The following is a 23,337-nucleotide window of genomic DNA, read 5'->3' as shown; positions in this document are numbered from 1 at the left end:
TCCATCTAGTGGTTTCAGGAAGTACATGCATTTCCCAAATATGTTTTGACTGTTTTGATTCCAAAATCACTAATCATGGACACCATTAAAAGTAATACCGTGGTGTTATAACTCATTATTACACATTTAACAACTATTTATAAACACATAATTTACAGTTTATTGCTTACTTATAAAAACCCTTCAAAACATGTCTGCATGGCTTATCTAAGAGGCTCTTAAATTAATACATTCATTTAGAATCTGAATATTTGTGCTCCTTCCCCCCTAGGCCATGAAGAAGATCTACAAGGCCTGTCAGAAGTATCCAGAGTGGAAGAGGAAGCACAACCCTAACCTGAAGCCCTGGATTTATCCCGAGCAGAACACCTTACCGAGTATTAACGTGGCTGACCTCGTACTACAGAGAGCCGACTCACTGGAGAACATTGATGAGAGTCGCCTGACGGAGGAGAAACAAGCACAACGTCACAGCGATGACGAAGAGACCTAGTCTGAGTGAAGACACTGTTTGTATGTAATTGTGTGGCTGTGTTTAAAATAGCACCCTATTCCCTGTATAGTGTATTACTTTTGTGCAGGGTCCATTAGGCTCTGGTCAAAAGTAGTGCACTACTTACCTATAGGGCCCTGGTCAAAAGTAGTGCACTATATAGGAAATGGGGTGCCATTTGGGACACGCACTCTGTTGAGTGTGTGTGTACAGTACAAAAAATGTACATGTATGATAGACTATCATTTTGATCTGAAAATTTGTCTTGTTGTATTTAGTTGCTGATTTATCTATAACTTATTAAATCAGAGGGGTTTAACAGGGTATTTTCATATAGCATGACAAATCGGGGGGGAAATCTGACATATTCTTCCACAAATGGACGCCGTATTTACGGTGCTATCGTTCAATTAAATAGTATAATATCTCATTGACAGTAATAACAGAGTAAACCTTTGAGTAAAACTTTGTGTCTCTTTCAAAAAAACGAATTTGAAGACAATATTTCAAGACCCTATTCACGTTTCATTTGAAATGAAGCTTTCATTTGGCTCCTGAGGGGTTGCAGCGGTCCAAGGCACTGCAGGCTTCATCACATTCGGCTGTGATTGGGACCCCCATAGGGCGGCGCCCAACATCGCCCGGGGTAGGTCGTCATTGTAAATAATAATTTTGTTTTTAACTGACTTGCCTGGTTAAATAAAAACAAAACAAAAAATACAGTAGCCTTTACCAATACAGGCAACCTACTACAGTATATTTCCAGGTCTCTAGTGCCTCCCAGTGGCAGTAATATGTCATAACATTTCCTCATCCCCCAGTGTTCCGGAAGCTATGAGCTGTTAGAACAATGGAATGTCAAGTTTGTTAGGAAGTGAATTAGCATAATGCACCAAGACATGTGTTCTTTTGTACAGTGAATGGCCCACTGAGGCTCCTAAGTCACAGGGGAGGAGAGATGGCAGCATAACCTGTTTGGAATCATTATAATCAGTCATAATCTGTTATAGTTTTTTATAACCTTAGGGGTCATGAAGCATGTTTAGCTGTTAAAAGGTCATTACATCACTTATACTTTGGTGTTGCCTGTTCTGACTGAATATCAAAGATTATGTCTTTATTAATTAATAAAGTTATTATTAGGCATGTGTTTTCATTTAATTCAAACTGTCTTTTTGTAGGATTTAATGACATGTTTCCAAAATGGAGCGGCATCATGTTCACACTGTCACGGTCGCTGTAATAATTATCGGACCAAACTGCAGCGCAATGTGGTTTCCACATAATATTTATTTGAAAACGCACAAAACAACAAAGAAAGAACGAAACAAACAATGAACCGTGACTACAGAGGTGCTACGTGCACTAACTTAAAAAACAAAATTCAATATCCCACAAAACACAGGTGGAAAAAAGGTTACCTAAATATGATCCCCAATTAGAGACGATTACCAGCTGCCTCTAATTGGGAACCATATCAAGCACACCAACAAAGAAATATGAAAACTAGAACGCATTATAGAAATAAAACTAGAACGCCACATAGAAATAATAGACTAGAACACCCCAGTCACGCCCTGACCTACTATACCATAGAGAAACAATGGCTCTATGGTCAGGGCGTTTAGTTCAAACTGTCTTTTTGTAGTATTTTCTGACATGTTTCCAAAATGGAGCCGCATCATGTTCATACCAACGCACATGTTAAATAAAGAGAAGTTGTCTCCTGATTTTAAGACCTTCGCGGCTGATGCTCTTGATTCTTAAATTCTAAGTACAAGTTCCCATTTTGACCTCAATGTTTGTTTTTCTCCGTCGATAAGGAACGTTTATGTGTGACTGTATCCCTTTTCAGACTTAAAAATGCAGCTGGGGGCCAATCCTCAGAATCTGTATTGTCTCAGGCACTTCCTTTTACCCCAAGGCTACTTCCTGTCACACTTCCTGTCCGCATCAGATTGTTTTTTGAGGGAAAGGAAACGCCACTAGTGTCTAGATTTCTCACACGGCACAAAAGCTTCTCGTTGCTTTTCGAACTCACAATTCATTGCTTTGTCTAGCATAAAACGTCTTCCATTTTGAGTGATCTTTGAGAATTAAAGTGTGTGATGTTATTGTATTGTGTGCATCCATTTATTTTCCATAATCTGAGCTGCCGTTGATTTTTGAATAACAATGTGTGTGATTCATGATGTCCCTGGAACTTGAACAACATTTTTAATGTAACCTTTATTTAACTATTTAACGTAATATACATGCGTGTGTGTGTGTGTATGAGCGTGTCAGTGTGTGTGTGTGTGTGTATGAGTGTGTCAGTGTGTGTGTGTGTGTGAGAGTGTCAGGAAGGGTGAGGGCGCTCAGGAAAATCCAGGACCACATCTTAGTTACACCTTAACATCCACATTTTTTGTAGATATTCAAAATTCTGATCTCTTATCAGGTTGTCTATTGTATCAACAGGCCTATTGAAGCCCACATCACATTACTTTTCCCACCATGCAGCTAACCTAACCTAAACTAACCTAACCCTAAACTAACCTAACCCTAAACTAACCTATCCTAAACTAACCTAACATAAACTAACCTAACCTAAACTAACCTAACCCTAAACTAACCTAACCCTAAACTGTAGGCTACATATTACACATACTGTGTAGTCTTTTTTGTTATTTTGCAGGCAATAGGGAATGTTTTAAAATAAGAGCATGGGGCCCCAACACAGTATAATTACATTACCTGATTGCAAGCTGTCAGTTCTTTGGCATTATGCCTATTATGAAAGTGAAACAAAACAATTACATTTTTATATTTTTATTCCTTTCTTGCAAAGGCAAAGTAGTGCAGTCAAAAGATAGAATATCTGTTTCTGAATTACCATTATGTCTTTTTAAGTTGTGGGATAATGAGTTTGTTGAACAGGAAAAATGTCGGCTAAACTCCTTCGCCGCCCTCCCCTTTAAGTACGATATCCTTGATACTTTGCGGACTAACCTGACCATTGCAACAAAGTTGCCGACAGGGATAGTTCTTCCTCTGCTGCTCAACCAAAAAACCGAGCGATTCAAGAATGTAGACGTTCCATTGGGATAACAACCACGCACATCGGAACACAGCAAAAGGTAATGCATGATTATCATATTATTAGACTAATAGCGTGTCGGAGTTCGCACTGTGTGTGGGCGACATGCCGCAGCATGAGATTGTGAGAGAGCGCTATTTTTCAATACGTTATTATTTTGCTATAGCACTAATAATGATTTAAAGTATCAGTATTATTTATCAATATTGTATGTTACTTGTAGAGTTGTGTAGGCCTACCGCAGAATAATTAAATGGATTCTGTGTAATGATTCATTTGACAATTTAAAAAATAAAATATATATTACCATGTTTAAGAGTAGCCTATCTTATGACACCACATGGTGAGCCTATTGTAACATTTCACCCATTTATACTATCACCTGTCTGTTTTGCTGTAGGCTACAGACCTACCCCATTGTAGATTTGCCAGGGGCACATCAGACCCTCTTCATCTTGAGTGGGTTTTGGGGTCTTGGAATCTGTCTGTTGTATAGTTTCACAGCTGAAACCTAATTGAATCAGTAAATTATTTGTTAGACAGTGCAGCAGCACCAGCAGAGGACAGAGAGACATAACCACTTTAAAATAATCACTGGAATTTCTCATTTAAGATACTAACTCATTTTAGCTCTGTTTTTTGGAATTGTGTTAAGTGAGATTATTAATTTAAAATGTCATGAATGTCTGAATGTTATGTTGTTCAGTGTCAGTGCCACTCGTAGTAAGGCCCAGATGCTAGTTCCTCTATATTCCTCCTGTATGAGTGTCTCAGAGCTGCTTGGGTCAGTCTTTGGTCATTAGATGTTCAGTGTGATGGACAACGTTACACTGACCAGAATCATTGACCTCCAGAGGCCTCTCTCTATGTCTATAGATGGACACTACAGCCATCATCATGACCCTGTTTTAGGTTTTATATGTGACGTAGTATAGTGTAGCATAGATTTGTAACAGCGTTTCACATGTAATTTTGCTTTGCGTGATGTATTGTTGTCTCTATTTTCTTGCCCTTTGTGCTATTGTCCATGCCCAATATTGTTTGTACCATGTTTTGTGTTGCTACCATGTTGTTGTCATGTTGTGTTGCTACCATGCTGTCTTGTCATGTGTTGCTGCCTTGCTATGTTGTCTTAGGTCTCTCTCTTTATGTAGTGCTGTGTTGTGTCTCTTGTCGTGATGTGGGTTTTGTCTTTTATTTTTATCCCAGACCCCACAAGAGGCTTTTTGCCTTTTGGTAGGCTGTCATTGTAAATAAGAATTTGTTCTTAACTGGCTTCCTAGTTAAATAAAGGTTCAATAAAGTACAAGTAATTCACGCTACGGATCAATGCAGAACTATTTCCAATTACATTTACTAATCAACAAAGACGACTTCAAACCTCCAGAGTTAACATTACATCCACTTTGATTTTCTGTTCTGCTTTCCTTAATGTGTTCCTGGTGACTACCTCATGAAGCTGGTTGAGAGAATGCCAAGAGTGTGCAAATCTGTCATTAAGTCAAAGCGTGACTACTTTGAAGAATATCAAAAATGAAATATATTTTGAATTGTTTGACACTTTTTTTTCTTCGTTACTACATGAATCCATATGTGTCATTTCATAGTTTTGATGTCTTCACTATTATTTTACAATGTAGAAAATAGTAAAAGTAAAGAGAAACCCTGGAATGAGTAGGTGTGTCCAAACTTTTGACTGGTACTGTACATAAAAACACTAAGGTTGACATAAAGAACCCTGACAACTAATATCAACACTTTGTATTTTAGTTTTGGGTTAATTCTTTGCCTTCTGTAAGTTTTTAAGAATCATTGCTTTGTAATTCCATTACCAAAAAAAACATCCTAAAGATATTTTCTAATTTTACCTTTTTTTAAAAAGTTTTGGGACACTAAGAGCACCTCCTCCCAGCTGCCCACTGCACTGAGGCTAGGTAACACTGTCACCTCCGATAAATCCATGTTAATCGAGAATTTTAGTAAGCATTTCTCTACGGCTGGCCATGCTTTCCTCCTGGCTACCCCAACCCCGGCCAACAGCTCCGCACCCCCCGCAGCTACTTGCCCAAGCCTCCCCAGATTCTCCTTCAACTGATAGCAGATGTTCTGAAAGAGCTGCAAAACCTGGACCCGTACAAATCAGCTGGACTAGACAGTCTGGACCCTCTGTTTCTAAAATTATCTGCCACCATTGTTGCAACCCCTATCAACCTCTCTTTCGTATTGTCCGAGATCCCTAAAGATTGGATAGCTGCCGCGGTCATCCCCCTCTTCAAAGGGGGTGACACTCTAGACCCAAACTGTTATTGACCTATATCCATCCTACCCTGCCTTTCTAAAGTCTTCGAAAGACAAATTAATAAACAGATCACTGACCATTTCGAATCCCACCGTACCTTCTCCGCCGTGCAATCCGGTTTCCGAGCTGGTCACGGGTGCACCTCAGCCACGCTCAAGGTACTAAACGATATAACCGCCATCGATAAAAGACAGTACTGTGCAGCCGTCTTCATCGACCTGGCCAAGGCTTTCGACGCAACAGCCTTGGTTTCTCAAATAACTGTCTCGCCTGGTTCACCGACTACTTCTCAGATTGAGTTCAGTGTGTTAAATCGGAGGGCCTGTTGTCCGGACCTCTGGCAGTCTCTATGGGGGTACCACAGGGTTCAATTCTCGGGCCGACTCAATTCTCGGGCCGACGGTGTCGCTCTTGCTGCTGGTGATTCCCTGATCCACCTCTACGCAGACGACACCATTCTGTATACATCTGACCCTTCTTTGGACACTGTGTTAACAAACCTCCAAACGAGCTTCAATGACATACAACACTCCTTCCGTGGCCTCCAACTTCTCTTAAACGCTAGTAAAACTAAATGCATGCTTTTCAAACGTTCGCTGCCCGCACCTGCCCGCCCGACTAGCATCACTACTCTGGACGGTTCTGACTTAGAATATGTGGACAACTACAAATACCTAGGTGTCTGGCTAGACTGTAAACTCTCCTTCCAGACTCATATTAAACATCTCCAATCCAAAATTAAATCTAGAATCGGCTTCCTATTTCGCAACAAAGCCTTCTTCACTCACGCCGCCAAACATACCCTCGTAAAACTGACTATCATACCGATCCTCGACTTCGGCGATGTCATTTACAAAATAGCCTCCAACACTACTCAGACTGCATCCAGTTTGCTATGACAGTGTCATCCGTTTTGTCACCAAAGCCCCATATACCACCCACCACTGCAACCTGTATTCTCTCGTCGGCTGGCCCTTGCTACATATTCATCGCCAGACCCACTGGCTCCAGGTCATCTATATGTTTTTGCTAGGTAAAGCTCTGCCTTATCTCAGCTCACTGGTCACCATAGCAACACCCACCCGTAGCACGCGCTCCAGCAGATATATTTCACTGGTCATCCCCAAAGCCAACACCTCCTTTGGCGGCTTTTCCTTCCAGTTCTCTGCTGCCAATAACTGGAACGAATTGCAAAAATCGCTGAAGCTGGAGACTTATATATCCCTCACTAACTTTAAACATCAGCTAACCGATCGCTGCAGCTGTACATAGCCCATCTGTAAATAGCCCATCCAATCTACCTACCTCATCCCCATATTGTTTTTATTTACTTTTCTTCTCTTTTGCACACCAGTATTTACTACTTGCACATCATCATCTGCACATTTATCACTCCAGTGTTAATTTGCTAAATTGTAATTACTTCGCTACTATGGCCTATTTATTGCCTTACCTCCTCACGCCATTTACACAGCCTGTATATAGACTTTCTTTTTTCTATTGTGTTATTGACTGCACGCTTGTTTATTCCATGTGTAACTCTGTTGTTGTTTCTGTCGCACTGCTTTGCTTTATCTTGGCCAGGTCGCAGTTGTAAATGAGAACTTGTTCTCAACTAGCCTACCTGGTTAAATGAAGGTGAAATAAAATAAATTAAAAATTGCATATTTCTAGTTTTGTGTACTTATTCAGGATATATCACCATGGAAAGAATGTATATTTGTTATTCATAATTATGCATTTTCTAGTTCAACAACCCATATATTTATTTTCAAACTCAAGGTGTCATGTCTGCATAAAGAATGGGGTGTCAGCAATCTTTTGAATCTTAATTCGGGGGCAGATATTTAAAAAAAAAATGGAAACGTGGTCTTTTTAAAGTGAAGAATCTGAGCCAAAGCATAATTCCGTTACCTTGGAATTGCCCTCCAGAGCCGCCATGCAAATATACATGATACATTAAAGGGGGCATATTCTAGTGACTACAGGAAACTTTGCAGTATTTTGTTTTTTAATGTATTGTCTCTTACATTGTTAGCCCAGAAAATCATTTTTACAAGCATTTCGCTACACTCACAAGCATTTCGCTACACTCAACAATAACATCTGCTAACCATGTGTATGGGACTAATAAAATCTGATTTTGAGGGAGAGAAGAGGTGGATTTGACAGCATTGGACTGATTGTCATGTGACTGATACTAACTGTAGTCAAATCAAATTGTATTTGTCACATGCGTCGAATACAACAGGTGTAGACCTTAGGGAAATGCTTACTTACAAGCCCTTAACCAACAATGCAGTTTTAAGAAAATACCTAAAAAAAAAAAAAGTAAGAGATAAAACTAAGAAATAATAAAGAGCAGCAGTGAAATAACAATGGTGTACAGTAAGTAATGTAGATTGCTATATGCGTCAGAAAGGGATACTTAGGCCTGTCATCTAGGTGTACAGATTTATGTCTTGTACTTCCGTCTCTCCTCCTTCGTAGAGCGACAGGGAGGACACAGATGAACTCCTGATTTATGTAGCGCTGTAATGACTTTCTGGGAGTTTGTCTGTGTTTTTTTTTTACTGCTCTAAGTGGTCGATCTAACCATGTGTGTACAGAAGAAGCTCCTTGCACACTGTGTCCTAATGTTGTTTTTCCCAAGGAAGAGGGACAGCGTGTGCTGGACTTTAAACACTGTCTCAGTCAGATGTCTTCATGAGAGAGAGCGAGAGAGAGACTAAAATGTGACTGAGCTTGTTAGCTAGTTAGTACACAGGCCTGTACTGTCATCCAGGCAGCGTGGAGGCCATAGCTAGCCTAGCGCTGAACAATGACATATTGTGTATCCCAATAGTGCTTCACTGTTATTTATCTACAGCCTACCCCCAACCAGCCAGCCAGCATCCTGTATGTAACCCAGAGGCCTGCTTGGGTCCTCCCACCATCCTCCTCCTCCGTTTGGAAAATAACTTTTGACTTTACCTCTTGTCCGCTTCCGCTAATTGTTTGACTTGATTTACGAGTGGAGAGTTGGAGTTGGGGACATTACGTATCTGGAAGATCATGTTTGAATGGGTTATTTCCAGATGAATTTAGAGCAGCGGTTCCCAAACTAGGGGTATGATATGAAAATGGGGATGCAGGAGAATTTCCCAAATGCTGAAAGAAGAAATCTGTATACTTACAGTACCAGTCAAAGGTTTGGACACACCTACTCATTCAAGGTTTTTTCTTTATTTTGACTATTTTCTATAAAATAATAGTGAAGACATCAAAACTATGGAATAACACATATGGAATCATGTAGTAACCAAAAAAAGTGTTAAATAAATCAAAATACATTTTATATTTGAGATTCTTCAAAGTAGCCGCCCTTTGCCATGATGGCAGATTTGCACACTCTTGGCATTCTCTCAACAAGCTTCATGTGGAATGCTTTTCCAACAGTCTTGAAGGAGTTCCCACAAATGCTGAGCACTTGTTGGCTGTGTTTCCTTCACTCTGCAATCCAACTCATCCCAAACCATTTCAATTGGGTTGGGTGATTGTGGTGGCCAGGTCATCTGATGCAGCACTCCATCACTCTCCTTCTTGGTCAAATAACCCTTACACAGCCTGGAGGTGTGTGTTGGGTCATTGTCCTGTTGAAAAACAAATGATAGTCCCACTAAGTGCAAACCAGATGGGATGGCGTATTGCTGCAGAATGCTGTAGTAGCCATACTGTCTAAGTGTGCCTTGAATCCTAAATAAATCACAGACAGTGTCACCAGCAAAGCACCCCCACACCATCACACCTCCTCCTCCATGCTTCACGGTGGGAACCACACATGCGGAGATCATCCGTTCACCTACTCTTGCGTCTCACAAAGACACGGCGGTTGTAACTCAAAATGTCAATTTTGGACTCATCAGACAGAAGGACATATTTCCACCAGTCTAATGTCCATTGCTCGTGTTTCTTGGCCCAAGCAAGTCTCTTCTTATTATTGGTGTCCTTTAGTAGTGGTTTCTTTGCAGAAATTCGACCATGAAGGCCTGATGCACACAGTCTCCTCTGAACAGTTGATGTTGAGATGTGTCTGTTACTTAAACTCTGTAGTATTTATCTGGGCTGAAATCTGAGGTGCAGATAATTGCACATTTCTGAGGCTGGTAATTCTAACGAACTTATCCTCCACTGCAGAGTTAACTCTGGGTCTTCCATTCCTGTGGTGTTCCTCATGAGATCCAGTTTCATCATAGTGCTTGAAGAAACTTTAAAAGTTTTTTAAATGTTCCGGATTGACTGACGTTCAGATCTTAAAGTAATGATGGACAGTCATTTCTCTTTGCTTATTTGAGCTGTTCTTGCCATAATATGGACTTAGCCCTATTTGGTAAAATACCATCTGTATATCAACCCTACCTTGTCACAACACAACTGATTGGCTCAAACACATTAAGAATGAAAGAAATTCCACAAATTAAGACGAGTGAGTTGGTGTGTCCAAACTTTTGACTGGTACTGTATATATATACAGTGCATACGGAAAGTATTCAGACCCCTTGACTTTTTCCACATTTTGTTACGTTACAGCCTTATTCTAAAACTGGAGTAAATCATTTTTTTTTATTTATTTATTTTTATTTAACCTTTATTTAACCAGGTAGGCAAATTGAGAACACGTTCTCATTTACAATTGCGACCTGGCCAAGATAAAGCAAAGCAGTTCGACACATACAACAACACATAGTTACACATGGAGTAAAACAAACATATAGTCAATAATACAGTGAAAAAAAAATAAGTCTATATACAATGTGAGCAAGTGAGGTGAGATAAGGGAGGTGAAGGCAAACAAATATATGTATAAATAAATAAAATAAATAAATAAAAATATAAAAGGCCATGGAGGTGAAGTGAATACAACACAGCAAGTAAAATAAAACTAAAAAAACCCTGGAATGGTTGGTTTGCAGCGGAAGAAAGTGCAAAGTAGAGACAGAAAATAATGGGGTGCAAAGGAGCAAAATAAATTAATAAAATAAATACAGTAGGTAAAGAGGTAGTTGTTTGGGCTAAATTGTAGATGGGTTATGTACAGGTGCAGTAATCTATGAGCTGCTCTGACAGCTGGTGCTTAAAGCTAGTGAGGGAGATAGGTGTTTCCAATTTCAGAGATTTTTGTAGTTCGTTCCAGTCATTGGCAGCAGAGAACTGGAAGGAGAGGCGTCCAAAGGAAGAATTGGTTTTGGGGGTGACTAGAGAGATATACCTGCTGGAGCGCGTGCTACAGATAGGTGCTGCTATGGTGACCAGCGAGCAGAGATAAGGGGGGACTTTACCTAGCAGGGTCTTGTAGATGACCTGGAACCAGTGGGTTTGGCGACGAGTATGAAGCGAGGGCCAGCCAACGAGAGTGTACAGGTCGCAGTGGTGGGTAGTATATGGGGCTTTGGTGACAAAACGGATGGCACTGTGATAGACTGCATCCAATTTATTGAGTAGGGTTTTGGAGGCTATTTTGTAAATGACATCACCGAAGTCGAGGATTGGTAGGATGGTCAGTTTTACAAGGGTATGTTTGGCAGCATGAGTAAAGGATGCTTTGTTGCGGAATAGGAAGCCAATTCTAGATTTGACTTTGGATTGGAGATGTTTGATGTGAGTCTGGAAGGAGAGTTTACAGTCTAACCAGACACCTAGGTATTTGTAGTTGTCCACATATTCTAAGTCAGAACCGTCCAAAGTAGTGATGTTGGACAGGCGGGCAGGGGCAGGCAGCGATCGGTTGAAGAGCATGCATTTGGTTTTACTTGTATTTAAGAGCAGTTGGAGGCCACGGAAGGAGAGTTGTATGGCATTGAAGCTCGCCTGGAGAGTTGTTAACACAGTGTCAAAAGAAGGGCCAGAAGTATACAGAATAGTGTCGTCTGCGTAGAGGTGGATCAGAGAATCACCAGCAGCAAGAGCGACATCATTGATGTATACAGAGAAGAGAGTCGGTCCAAGAATTGAACCCTGTGGCACCCCCATAGAGACTGACAGAGGCCCGGACAACAGACCCTCCGATTTGACACACTGAACTCGATCAGAGAAGTAGTTGGTGAACCAGGCGAGGCAATCATTAGAGAAACCAAGGCTGTCGAGTCTGCCAATGAGGATGTGGTGATTGACAGAGTCAAAAGCCTTGGCCAGGTCAATGAATACGGCTGCACAGTATTGTTTCCTATCGATGGCGGTTACGATGTCGTTTATGACCTTGAGCGTGGCTGAGGTGCACCCATGACCAGCTCTGAAACCAGATTGCATAGCGGAGAAGGTGTGGTGGGATTCGAAATGGTCGGTAATCTGTTTGTTGACTTGGCTTTCGAAGACCTTAGAAAGGCAGGGTAGGATAGATATAGGTCTGTAGCAGTTAGGGTCAAGGGTGTCCCCCCCTTTGAAGAGGGGGATAACCGCAGCTGCTTTCCAATCTTTGGGGATCTCGGACGACACGAAAGAGAGGTTGAAGAGGCTAGTAATAGGGGTGGCAACAATTTCAGCAGATAGTTTTAGAAAGAAAGGGTCCAGATTATCTAGCCCGGCTGATTTGTAAGGGTCCAGATTTTGCAGCTCATTTAGGACATCAGCTGACTGTATTTGGGAGAAAGAGAAATGGGGGAAGCTTGGGCGAGTAGCAGAGGGGAGGGCAGTGCTGTTGTCCGGGGTAGGGGCAGCCAGATGGAAAGCATGGCCAGCCGTGGAAAAATGCTTATTGAAATTCTCAATTATAGTGGATTTGTCGGTGGTGACAGTGTTTCCTATCTTCAGAGCGGTTGGAAGCTGGGAGGAGGTGTTCTTATTCTCCATGGACTTTACGGTGTCCCAGAACTTTTTTGAATTTGTGTTGCAGGAAGCAAATTTCTGCTTGAAAAAGCTAGCCTTGGCTGTTCTAACTGCCTGTGTATATTGGTTTCTGGCTTCCCTGAAAAGTTGCATATCACGGGGGCTGTTCGATGCTAATGCAGAACGCCATAGGATGTTTTTCTGTTGGTTAAGGGCAGTCAGGTCAGGAGAGAACCAAGGGCTATATCTGTTCCTGGTTCTAAATTTCTTGAATGGGGCATGCTTATTCAAGATGGTGAGGAAGGCATTTTTAAAAAATGACCAGGCATCCTCTACTGACGGGATGAGATCGATATCCTTCCAGGATACCCCGGCCAGGTCGATTAGAAAGGCCTGCTCGCTGAAGTGTTTCAGGGAGCGTTTGACAGTGATGAGTGGAGGTCGTTTGACCGCTGACCCATTACGGATACAGGCAATGAGGCAGTGATCGCTGAGATCTTGGTTGAAAACAGCAGAGGTGTATTTGGAGGGCAAGTTTGTTAGGATGATATCTATGAGGGTACCCGAGTTTACGGAATTGGGGTGGTACCTGGTAGGTTCATTGATAATTTGTGTGAGATTGAGGGCATCAAGCTTAGATTGTAGGGTGGCTGGGGTTTTGAGCATGTTCAAATTTAGGTCGCCTAGCAGCACGAACTCTGAAGATAGATGGGGGGCAATCAGTTCACATATAGTGTCCAGAGCACAGCTGGGGGCAGAGGGTGGTCTATAGCAGGCGGCAACGGTGAGAGACTTGTTTTTAGAGAGGTGGATTTTTAAAAGTAGAAGTTCAAATTGTTTGGGAACAGACCTGGATAGTAAGACAGAACTCTGCAGGCAGTCTTTGCAGTAGATTGCAACACCGCCCCCTTTGGCCGTTCTATCTTGTCTGAAAATCTTGTAATTGGGGATGAAAATATCTGAGTTTTTGGTGGTCTTTCTAAGCCAGGATTCAGACACGGCTAAAACATCCGGGTTGGCAGAGTGTGCTAAAGCAGTGAACAAAACAAACTTAGGGAGGAGGCTTCTAATGTTAACATGCATGAAGCCAAGGCTATTACGGTTACAGAAGTCATCAAAAGAGAGCGCCTGGGGAATAGGAGTGGGGCCAGGTACTGCAGGGCCTGGATTCACCTCTACATCACCAGAGGAACAGAGGAGGAGTAGGATAAGGGTACGGCTAAAAGCTATGAGAATTGGTCGCCTAGAGCTACTGGAGCAGAGAGTAAGAGGAGGTTTCTGGGGGCGATAAAATAGTTTAAAGGAATAATGTACAGACAAAGGTATGGTAGGATGTGAATACAGTGGAGGTAGACCTAGGTATTGAGTGATGATGAGAGAGATATTGTCTCTAGAAACATCATTGAAACCAGGTGATGTCATCGCATATGTGGGTGGTGGAACTGAGAGGTTGGATATGGTATAGTGAACAGGGCTAGAATCTCTACAGTGAAATAAGCCAATAAACATTAACCAGAACAGCAATGGACAAGGCATATTTACATTAAGGAGAGGCATGCTTAATCGGGTGATCAATAAGGGTCCAGTGAGTAGAGGTTGGTTGGGGTCGTGGCGATCCAGACAGCTGGCCGGGTATGTGGCTGTCGGTAGCAGCATGGGATGGAGGTCTGTTTGTAGATACCTCGTGCGTTTCCGTCAGTAAGTTAGTGGGGTTCCGTGTAGTGGGGTTCCGTGTGGAAGAGGGGATCAATCCAAATTGGCAGAATAGATATAGTGACCCAAGGAGAAAAAAAAATAAATAAAAAATAAAAATAAAAATAAATAATAGTTGTCCGGTATGCTTATTCAGGTATGCTTATTATTTCCCCCCCTCAATCTACACATAATAACCCACAATGACAAAGCAAAACCAGGTTTAGATGTTTTTGCAAATGTATATAACAACAAAAAAAAGGATGACATTTGCATAAGTATTCACACCCTTTACTCAGTACTTTGTTGAAGCACCTTCGGCAGCGATTACAGCCTTGAGTCTTCTTGGGTATGATGCTACACGCTTGGCACACCTGTATTTGGGCAGTGGTGGAAAAAGTACCCAATTGTCATGCTAGAGTTAAAGTACAGATACCTTAATAGAAAATGACTCATGTAGTATTTGGGTGACTTTTACTTGAGTAAAAGTATTTGGTTCTAAATATACTTAAGTATCAAAAGTAAATGGAATTGGTCAAATATAGTTAAGTACCAAAAAGAAAAGTATAAATAATTTCAAATTCCTTATATTAAGCAAAGCAGAAGGCAGGCACCATTTTCTTGCTTTTTAAAATGTACAGATAGCCAGGGGTATACTCCAGCACTGGAGTATACCCCCAGCTGCGTGGCTGTATTGATGAAAAACAGATTCCATATGGGATGTTCAGTGGGCTGCGTGGCCGTATTGATGAAAAACATATAACATTAAAGTTAAAATAAAGTTATAACATATATAACAATGTCTCCATCTGCCATATACACCCACTGTAGTGGATACACTCACTGTAGTGGATACACCCACTGTAGTGGATACACCCACTGTAGTGGATACACCCACTGTAATGGATACACCCACTGTAATGGATACACCCACTGTAATGGATACACCCACTGTAGTGGATACACCGAGAGCAACTGGCTGTCAGGGAAAATGTATGGAGTAAAAAGTACATTTTCTTTAGGAATGAAGTGAATTAAAAGTAAAAATTGTCAAAAATATAAATAGTAAAGTACAGATATATATAAAAAAACTTAAGTAGTATTTTAAAGTATTTTTACTTAAGTACTTTACACCACTAGCAGCACCCAAGGGGCTTGAATTTTCGAGCTCTACCCTTAGACTTGGCGGTGACCTAGTGTCCCCATGAGTGACAGAACACTGAGTCAATCACGGTGCAACTAGAGAACATTACCAAACCCTACGCTCCGTGTTTACGCTGGCTGCCCCACCACCACAGAAAGCACTGAGCTAGGCTGAAACACCTGCATTTTGGAGCTGCCTTACTCAAGAAAGCAAAAAAGAGACCATGTTTGTATGCAGCTTTATCAACTCAATGATAAAAAATAAAAAAACTTTACTTCGTTTTCAAACTGATATGTGACCCCTATTAATGCCAAAATAACATGGAAAACGGGCAACTAACATGGCCTTTTTTCCTTTTTTTTGCTAAACACGTGGGAATAATCTTTTTGAACGGTTATCCAACTCGGAAACGTAGTGGTGCTCATCGGCCTTTGGACATAAACATTACAAAACAAGTTGGAAATTGCAAATTCAACAATAAGGGGTTTGGAAGGAATTGGTGTCTAACTGCAAGCGTTGCAAAGCAATCACTATTTTGCTTCCCCTGCCATTCGGTGGAGAGGGTGTGTGGTCCAACTCTGGGTTTAAGAGTCTCTCTTCCAAGCTTAAAATGATCAACATTTACACGCAACACCATGGGCCAGAAAAGGTTGAATACTTTGGCCATGCTGTCAATCCAGCCTGACTTCTGCGCGTTCAAGACAACTTGGAACTCTGAAAATCATTTAGGTCTGATGGGAAATATCTTTTTGAACAGTCATCCAACTGGGAATTCCAACTCTGGAACTCTGGCCTCTTTCTAGAGCTCTGACTTTCTGACCTAAAGATCACTGACGTCATGATTTGATCTCGTATTTTTACGAGTTCCCAGGTGTCTTGAAAGCACCATAAAACTCATGGTACCCATCGCCAGCTCATATCTGTGTGAAGCTGGATTCAGTTCTCTCGGCTGCATTAAAACCAAATATCCACCCAGGTAGGATGTGACAGCAGAGATGACTGTCGACCACGCCCCCTGACTGTGAGAAGCTCCGACCCGACATAAAGCCACACCCATCTCATTAGTGGTGATGAGATGCATTGCCAGACTAATATGCAATTGACTGTCACAGCCCCACATTAAAAGTATGTGATGTTGAGAAGACAACCAGAAGTACTGTTAGAATGTTTTTCAATTGACTGTCATAGCCCCAAATATATAAAAGTATTTTTTTTTCACATGGTTGGGGTCGTGAGAATTTTCAGATTTCAAAATGGGGTTGTGGGCCATAAAAGGTTTGAACCTCTGAGGCATATTGTATCTTTTCTTTCACAATGTTGTTGAGTCCCTTTCCATGTAACTTCCTGTTTACCTAGGGTGATGTCATCATGTTTGACTAACGTCAGACTGTTAAGGGTGACAGTACGGTTGTTGTTGTTGTTCTTTACATTCAGACCACTAGAACATACCGGTGAATCAGTTACAGCCTTATCAGTTACAGCCTTATCAGTTACAGCCTTATCAGTTACAGCCTTCTCAGTCACTGTTATTTTGCCTTCTCAGTCACTGTTATTTTGCCTTCTCAGTCACTGTTATTTTGCCTTCTCAGTCACTGTTATTTTGCCTTCTCAGTCACTGTTATTTTGCCTTCTCAGTCACTGTTATTTTGCCTTCTCAGTCACTGTTATTTTGCCTTCTCAGCCACTGTTATTTTGCCTTCTCAGCCACTGTTATTTTGCCTATCAACCCACACTGCAATGAGACATGCTCGATTTTGCAAAGCATTACTTAGTGGTAACATAATGAGTTGAAGTCCATAAGAAAAATAGTCCCGCCAATCTTTCTGTAATGTAAGTGTTGCCAGGGACTGGATTTGTGGTCAGAACTCATGGTGCCTAGCTGTTAACATGGCTTAGTTGCAATTAAGAACAAATTAATCCAGTAAGTCTGTCAAGATATTCATTTGTTCAGATGCTTTTATGTAAAGCAATTTACATTTTGTACGAGCTAATGTCAGACAGAGAGACTCCAACAAGCTCTGAGAAACGATTGACTCTGTACTGTAAACAAAGTCCTGAACAGGACAACTTGAAATAGAATTTTAGTTGGCTAAATGTAACCACATGACCACTACTGTAAATAGGGAAGGGGTTACTGTCATGACCTCTTCATGCAGACAGAAGGTCTCACTAAGACTGTTTTGTAGCTGCATGTTGTCTTGTGTGAGACGTTATGAGGTCTGTAACAATGAAAAAGGGAAGGGCAGTTTAGATTTGTGTGAATGATACAAACTGTCTGTCACTGGGTGTAAAAATGAAAAGCTGATTCATTGCATAATGCACTGAGAGTTTGAAATATATTTTAAAGTCACATTCTGTGAGATAGTTCACCCCCCCAAAAAACAATGATCATGTTAATTTTGTATGACATCATTTTTTGATAAGATCATTTGAAATCAGGGGAGGCCATTTTGTTCCTCCCTTCCCACCCCTCTTTCAGTACAGTAGCCTGACATACTGATGTTATGGGAACTGAAAATAATTCAGCTGCTGTCACAGATTACCATCATCCTACCACCTCTCCTAGCCTACAACACTTCAGTTTACTGTCATCCTACCACTAGAGGAGAGTGGGGCGTCTCTGTTTTCCTCCAGTGTATGAGGGACAGCTGTATCCTGTGTTTTATGTAGTTCTGACCGAGCCCAGATCTCTAGCCCAGATAAATACTATGGGCAGGGGAGAAGAGGAGAGAGATGAAGACTATTGAATGGGAAAGGCCTGATTTTGTTTGTTTGTTGCAGGCGAAACAGGAACTACATTCAGGTTATTTAAAACTGACTAGTCACTGTAAAAAAAAAAAACTCCCCATGTCTTGTCAGGAGTTGACTATTAAAGATACTGTATCTAGTGATTTAACAAAACTCCCTGTTCCTCTTCATAATCTCAGTGTTCCCTTCAGATCTCTCCTCCTCCTCTGTTAATCTCAGTGATCCCTTCAGATCTCTCCTCCTCCTCTGTTAATCTCAGTGATCCCTTCAGATCTCTCCTCCTCCTCTGTTAATCTCAGTGTTCCCTTCAGATCTCTCCTCCTCCTCTGTTAATCTCAGTGTTCCCTTCAGATCTCTCCTCCTCCTCTGTTAATCTCAGTGTTCCCTTCAGATCTCTCCTCCTCCTCTGTTAATCTCAGTGATCCCTTCAGATCTCTCCTCCTCCTCTGTTAATCTCAGTGTTCCCTTCAGATCTCTCCTCCTCCTCTGTTAATCTCAGTGTTCCCTTCAGATCTCTCCTCCTCCTCTGTTAATCTCAGTGTTCCCTTCAGATCTCTCCTCCTCCTCTGTTAATCTCAGTGTTCCCTTCAGATCTCTCCTCCTCCTCTGTTAATCTCAGTGTTCCCTTCAGATCTCTCCTCCTCCTCTGTTAATCTCAGTGTTCCCTTCAGATCTCTCCTCCTCTCCTGCTGAAGGCGGCCAGTATGAGAATGTCCATTTACTGCTGAGTTGCTTCATCTACAATCCTCCCCCAGCCATCACCCCTTTGGCCTTGCATGGAGGGGACTTGGAAGCAGTGTTGGGGAGTAGTGAACCACATGTAGTTCAACTAGTAGGTTATCTATATTTAGGAGTAGCTTGGTGGACGTTTAACTATATTTAGCAGTAGCTTGGTGGTAGTTGAACTAAATTCTAATCTAGGTAGTGTTTTCAGTAGTTCATTACTGTTTTATCATGTAGCGGTGTAGCTAACTACTGGAACTACACACTACTGTTTAACCATGTAGCGGTGTAGCTAACTGCAGGAACTACACACTACTGTTTAACCATGTAGCGGTGTAGCTAACTGCAGGAACTACACACTACTGTTTAACCATGTAGCGGTGTAGCTAACTGCAGGAACTACACACTACTGTTTTACCATGTAGAGTACAGTCCGATGCCAGCCATACTCGTATCATTTACACATTACTGAGGCATGCCGTGCTGAGCCGAACTGTACTGGGCTGGCCTTGTTATGCATCCAGTCAGGTTTGGGTTGAGTCGGGTCGGCACAATAGTGTGAAAAGGGTGGTCTCTCACCATTGAACAATAAGGAAGGAGAACTAGTCCTCAGCCTTTAGTAAGGGAGCAGGCAGCAGGGGAATGGGAGCAGGGGAATGGGAGCAGGCAGCAGGGGAATGGGAGCAGGCAGCAGGGGAATGGGAGGCAAGATCCTGAAAGAGGTCTATGTGTCACATCCTTCTCTTCCTCTCTCTCCACTCTGTAGGTTAACCTTTGCCTCCAGCCCACTGATACACACAGAGAAAACACAGGGCTTCGGTTCTGTGCTGAGAGCAGACCTAGTTTCAAATACTATTTGAAATCAATTAAATAAATACTTTGAGCATTTTCTCTAGCTTTCTTCGAGAACTAGATGGACAGAGTTTACAGTTTTGGGACTGTTCTATTTGTCCATTTAGCTAGGCAATCTCAATCAAGCACATATTATGTATTTGAAAGATTGTAAATAGTATTTGAACCCAGGTCTGGTGCTGAGAGCAGGAGTGGGAGAGAGGGAGGGATGGAAATGGGTGAGAGGATATTGTCCCTCCTATCCCACTTCTCACTGCAAAAGGTGATGAATACCTGGCTGCGATGTAACCGCAACATGGCGGCTGTTATGGAACTGAATTAGCAACCTGACAGCATTATTAACCTCGATGTATCTAACAATTTGACCAGAGTACAAGGATGCAGATGAACTCCTTTCCCACATTTAAACTACCAGGAAAAAGGAAGTGTGACATACCAACGTAACACCCAGACCACAACTTCTGCTTAGGTTGCTGAATGCAAGTTATAACAGAGGAAGAGATGTGGCAAGATGAGCAATGAAGTGTGCAAATTATTGTGTGCGTACAATATGTTCAATGGCGTCCTCCTCCTTCTACACAAGGCCCAATGGCGTCCCCCTCTCTCTACACAAGGCCCAATGGCGTCCTTCTCCCTCTACACAAGGCCCAATGGCGTCCTCCTCCCTCTACACAAACCACACTTTAGTTCAAAGATAGTTCCTACAGCCATCTGTAGCTCTGTTGGAAGTCTTTACATTCTGATCTGGCGCCCATAACTAATTTAATAAGAATCTGTCTTAATCTGTCCAAGGCCTCATAAATTACTATTTTCTATCCTGAACTCTATTGGAACGTGTGTTATGTGCTGTGCTGTGTACCTCCCCCTCACGAGGCTGGCAAACTGCCCCAGTCAGCCTTGAGATTCTCTTTAGTTCTGACTAGGTTCCCAAGCTGAGTCACCCACATGGACACCCACTCCAAACCTGGGTTCAAATACTATTTTAAATAATATAACTTTATCTGTGCTCGATTTGAGCTTGTTTAGCTTAATAAACCAATAAAACAGTCCCATAACTGCAAACTCTACCCATTATGGGACTCCAGCCAGGCTAGAGCAAATGGTCAAGGTATTTGAACGATTTCAAATGGTATTTGAACCCAGGTCTTACACACACACACAAACACACACACCAGCCAGGGAAAAGTAGCCATTAAAACTTAACGCATTCCAAGCTTTTTCAGGAAGTGTTTCTACCAAGGCTTTCAAAGAGCTGTGCGCCCAAACCTGATATACAGTACAACAGCCTGCAGCTAGGGAGGGGTATCCCTGGACACTGTTTGTTGCTGCTGTTTCTCCATTACTTTTATCATTTAGATTATTTCATACATGTTGAATAACAATACACTTTCAAATGGTGCCTTGTCGTCAACTAAATGGTACACACCTTCAATTAATTTTCAGAATTCATCAAATAATTGCAGTTTTCACATGTTACCTTATTAGATTTTTCTCATGCGTCTCTGTGCTGTCTATTAATCTCTTAGATGCTACTTCCTTCTTCCTGGTCAGCTGGTGCCATAACCCCCTACTTCCATCTCCCTGGTCAGCTGGTGCCATAACCCCCTACTTCCTTCTTCCTGGTCAGCTGGTGCCATAACCCCCTACTTCCTTCTCCCTGGTCAGCTGGTGCCATAACCTCCTACTTCCTTATCCCTGGTCAGCTGGTGCCATAACCCCCTACTTCCTTATCCCTGGTCAGCTGGTGCCATAACCTCCTACTTCCTTCTTCCTGGTCAGCTGGTGCCATAACCCCCTACTTCCTTCTTCCTGGTCAGCTGGTGCCATAACCCCCTACTTCCTTATCCCTGGTCAGCTGGTGCCATAACCTCCTACTTCCTTCTTCCTGGTCAGCTGGTGCCATAACCCCCTACTTCCTTCTCCCTGGTCAGCTGGTGCCATAACCCCCTACTTCCTTCTTCCTGGTCAGCTGGTGCCATAACCCCCTACTTCCTTCTCCCTGGTCAGCTGGTGCCATAACCCCCTACTTCCTTCTCCCTGGTCAGCTGGTGCCATAACCCCCTACTTCCTTCTCCCTGGTCAGCTGGTGCCATAACCCCCTACTTCCTTCTCCCTGGTCAGCTGGTGCCATAACCCCCTACTTCCTTCTTCCTGGTCAGCTGGTGCCATAACCCCCTACTTCCTTCTCCCTGGTCAGCTGGTGCCATAACCCCCTACTTCCTTCTCCCTGGTCAGCTGGTGCCATAACCCCCTACTTCCTTCTCCCTGGTCTGCTGGTGCCATAACCCCCTACTTCCTTCTCCCTGGTCTGCTGGTGCCATAACCCCCTACTTCCTTCTCCCTGGTCAGCTGGTGCCATAACCCCCTACTTCCTTCTCCCTGGTCAGCTGGTGCCATAACCCCCTACTTCCTTCTCCCTGGTCAGCTGGTGCCATAACCCCCTACTTCCTTCTCCCTGGTCAGCTGGTGCCATAACCCCCTACTTCCTTCTCCCTGGTCAGCTGGTGCCATAACCCCCTACTTCCTTCTCCCTGGTCAGCTGGTGCCATAACCCCCTACTTCCTTCTCCCTGGTCAGCTGGTGCCATAACCCCCTACTTCCTTCTCCCTGGTCAGCTGGTGCCATAACCCCCTACTTCCTTCTCCCTGGTCAGCTGGTGCCATAACCCCCTACTTCCTTCTCCCTGGTCAGCTGGTGCCATAACCCCCTACTTCCTTCTCCCTGGTCAGCTGGTGCCATAACCCCCTACTTCCTTCTCCCTGGTCTGCTGGTGCCATAACCCCCTACTTCCTTCTCCCTGGTCAGCTGGTGCCATAACCCCCTACTTCCTTCTCCCTGGTCAGCTGGTGCCATAACCCCCTACTTCCTTCTCCCTGGTCAGCTGGTGCCATAACCCCTACTTCCTTCTCCCTGGTCTGCTGGTGCCATAACCCCCTACTTCCTTCTCCCTGGTCTGCTGGTGCCATAACCCCCTACTTCCTTCTCCCTGGTCAGCTGGTGCCATAACCCCCTACTTCCTTCTCCCTGGTCTGCTGGTGCCATAACCCCCTACTTCCTTCTTCCTGGTCAGCTGGTGCCATAACCTCCTACTTCCTTCTTCCTGGTCAGCTGGTGCCATAACCCCCTACTTCCTTCTCCCTGGTCTGCTGGTGCCATAACCCCCTACTTCCTTCTCCCTGGTCAGCTGGTGCCATAACCCCCTACTTCCTTCTCCCTGGTCAGCTGGTGCCATGACCCCCTACTTCCTTCTTCCTGGTCAGCTGGTGCCATAACCCCCTACTTCCTTTTCCCTGGTCAGCTGGTGCCATAACCCCCTACTTCCTTCTCCCTGGTCAGCTGGTGCCATAACCCCCTACTTCCTTCTTCCTGGTCAGCTGGTGCCATAACTTCCTTCTTCCTGGTCAGCTGGTGCCATGACCCCCTACTTCCTTCTTCCTGGTCAGCTGGTGCCATGACCCCCTACTTCCTTCTCCCTGGTCAGCTGGTGCCATGACCCCCTACTTCCT

General features: G+C 43.0%; 2 protein-coding genes across 5 annotated transcripts in view; both read left to right on the top strand.

Annotated features, from left to right (window-relative positions):
• LOC139574818 (START domain-containing protein 10-like) overlaps window positions 1–1,639 on the top strand; it is a 34,345-nt gene extending 32,706 nt beyond the window's left edge. The window contains exon 6 of one of the 2 annotated variants that reach the window (XM_071399732.1): window positions 272–1,639. In XM_071399732.1, the coding sequence (XP_071255833.1) occupies window positions 272–493 (222 nt within the window). In that variant the 3' untranslated portion in view covers window positions 494–1,639. The remainder of the gene's footprint in view (window positions 1–271) is intronic. The other variant, XM_071399731.1, reaches the window with a different exon arrangement.
• A 1,826-nt stretch (window positions 1,640–3,465) lies between these two features.
• LOC139574816 (arf-GAP with Rho-GAP domain, ANK repeat and PH domain-containing protein 3-like) overlaps window positions 3,466–23,337 on the top strand; it is a 50,374-nt gene continuing 30,502 nt past the window's right edge. For all 3 annotated transcript variants that reach the window (XM_071399727.1, XM_071399726.1, XM_071399725.1), the window contains exon 1: window positions 3,466–3,612. The gene's annotated coding sequence lies outside the window, so the exon portion shown is untranslated. The remainder of the gene's footprint in view (window positions 3,613–23,337) is intronic.

Source organism: Salvelinus alpinus, chromosome 4 (assembly GCF_045679555.1).
Source record: "Salvelinus alpinus chromosome 4, SLU_Salpinus.1, whole genome shotgun sequence".
NCBI classification, from domain to species: domain Eukaryota; kingdom Metazoa; phylum Chordata; class Actinopteri; order Salmoniformes; family Salmonidae; genus Salvelinus; species Salvelinus alpinus.
This window is presented reverse-complemented; position numbering and strand designations above follow the sequence as displayed.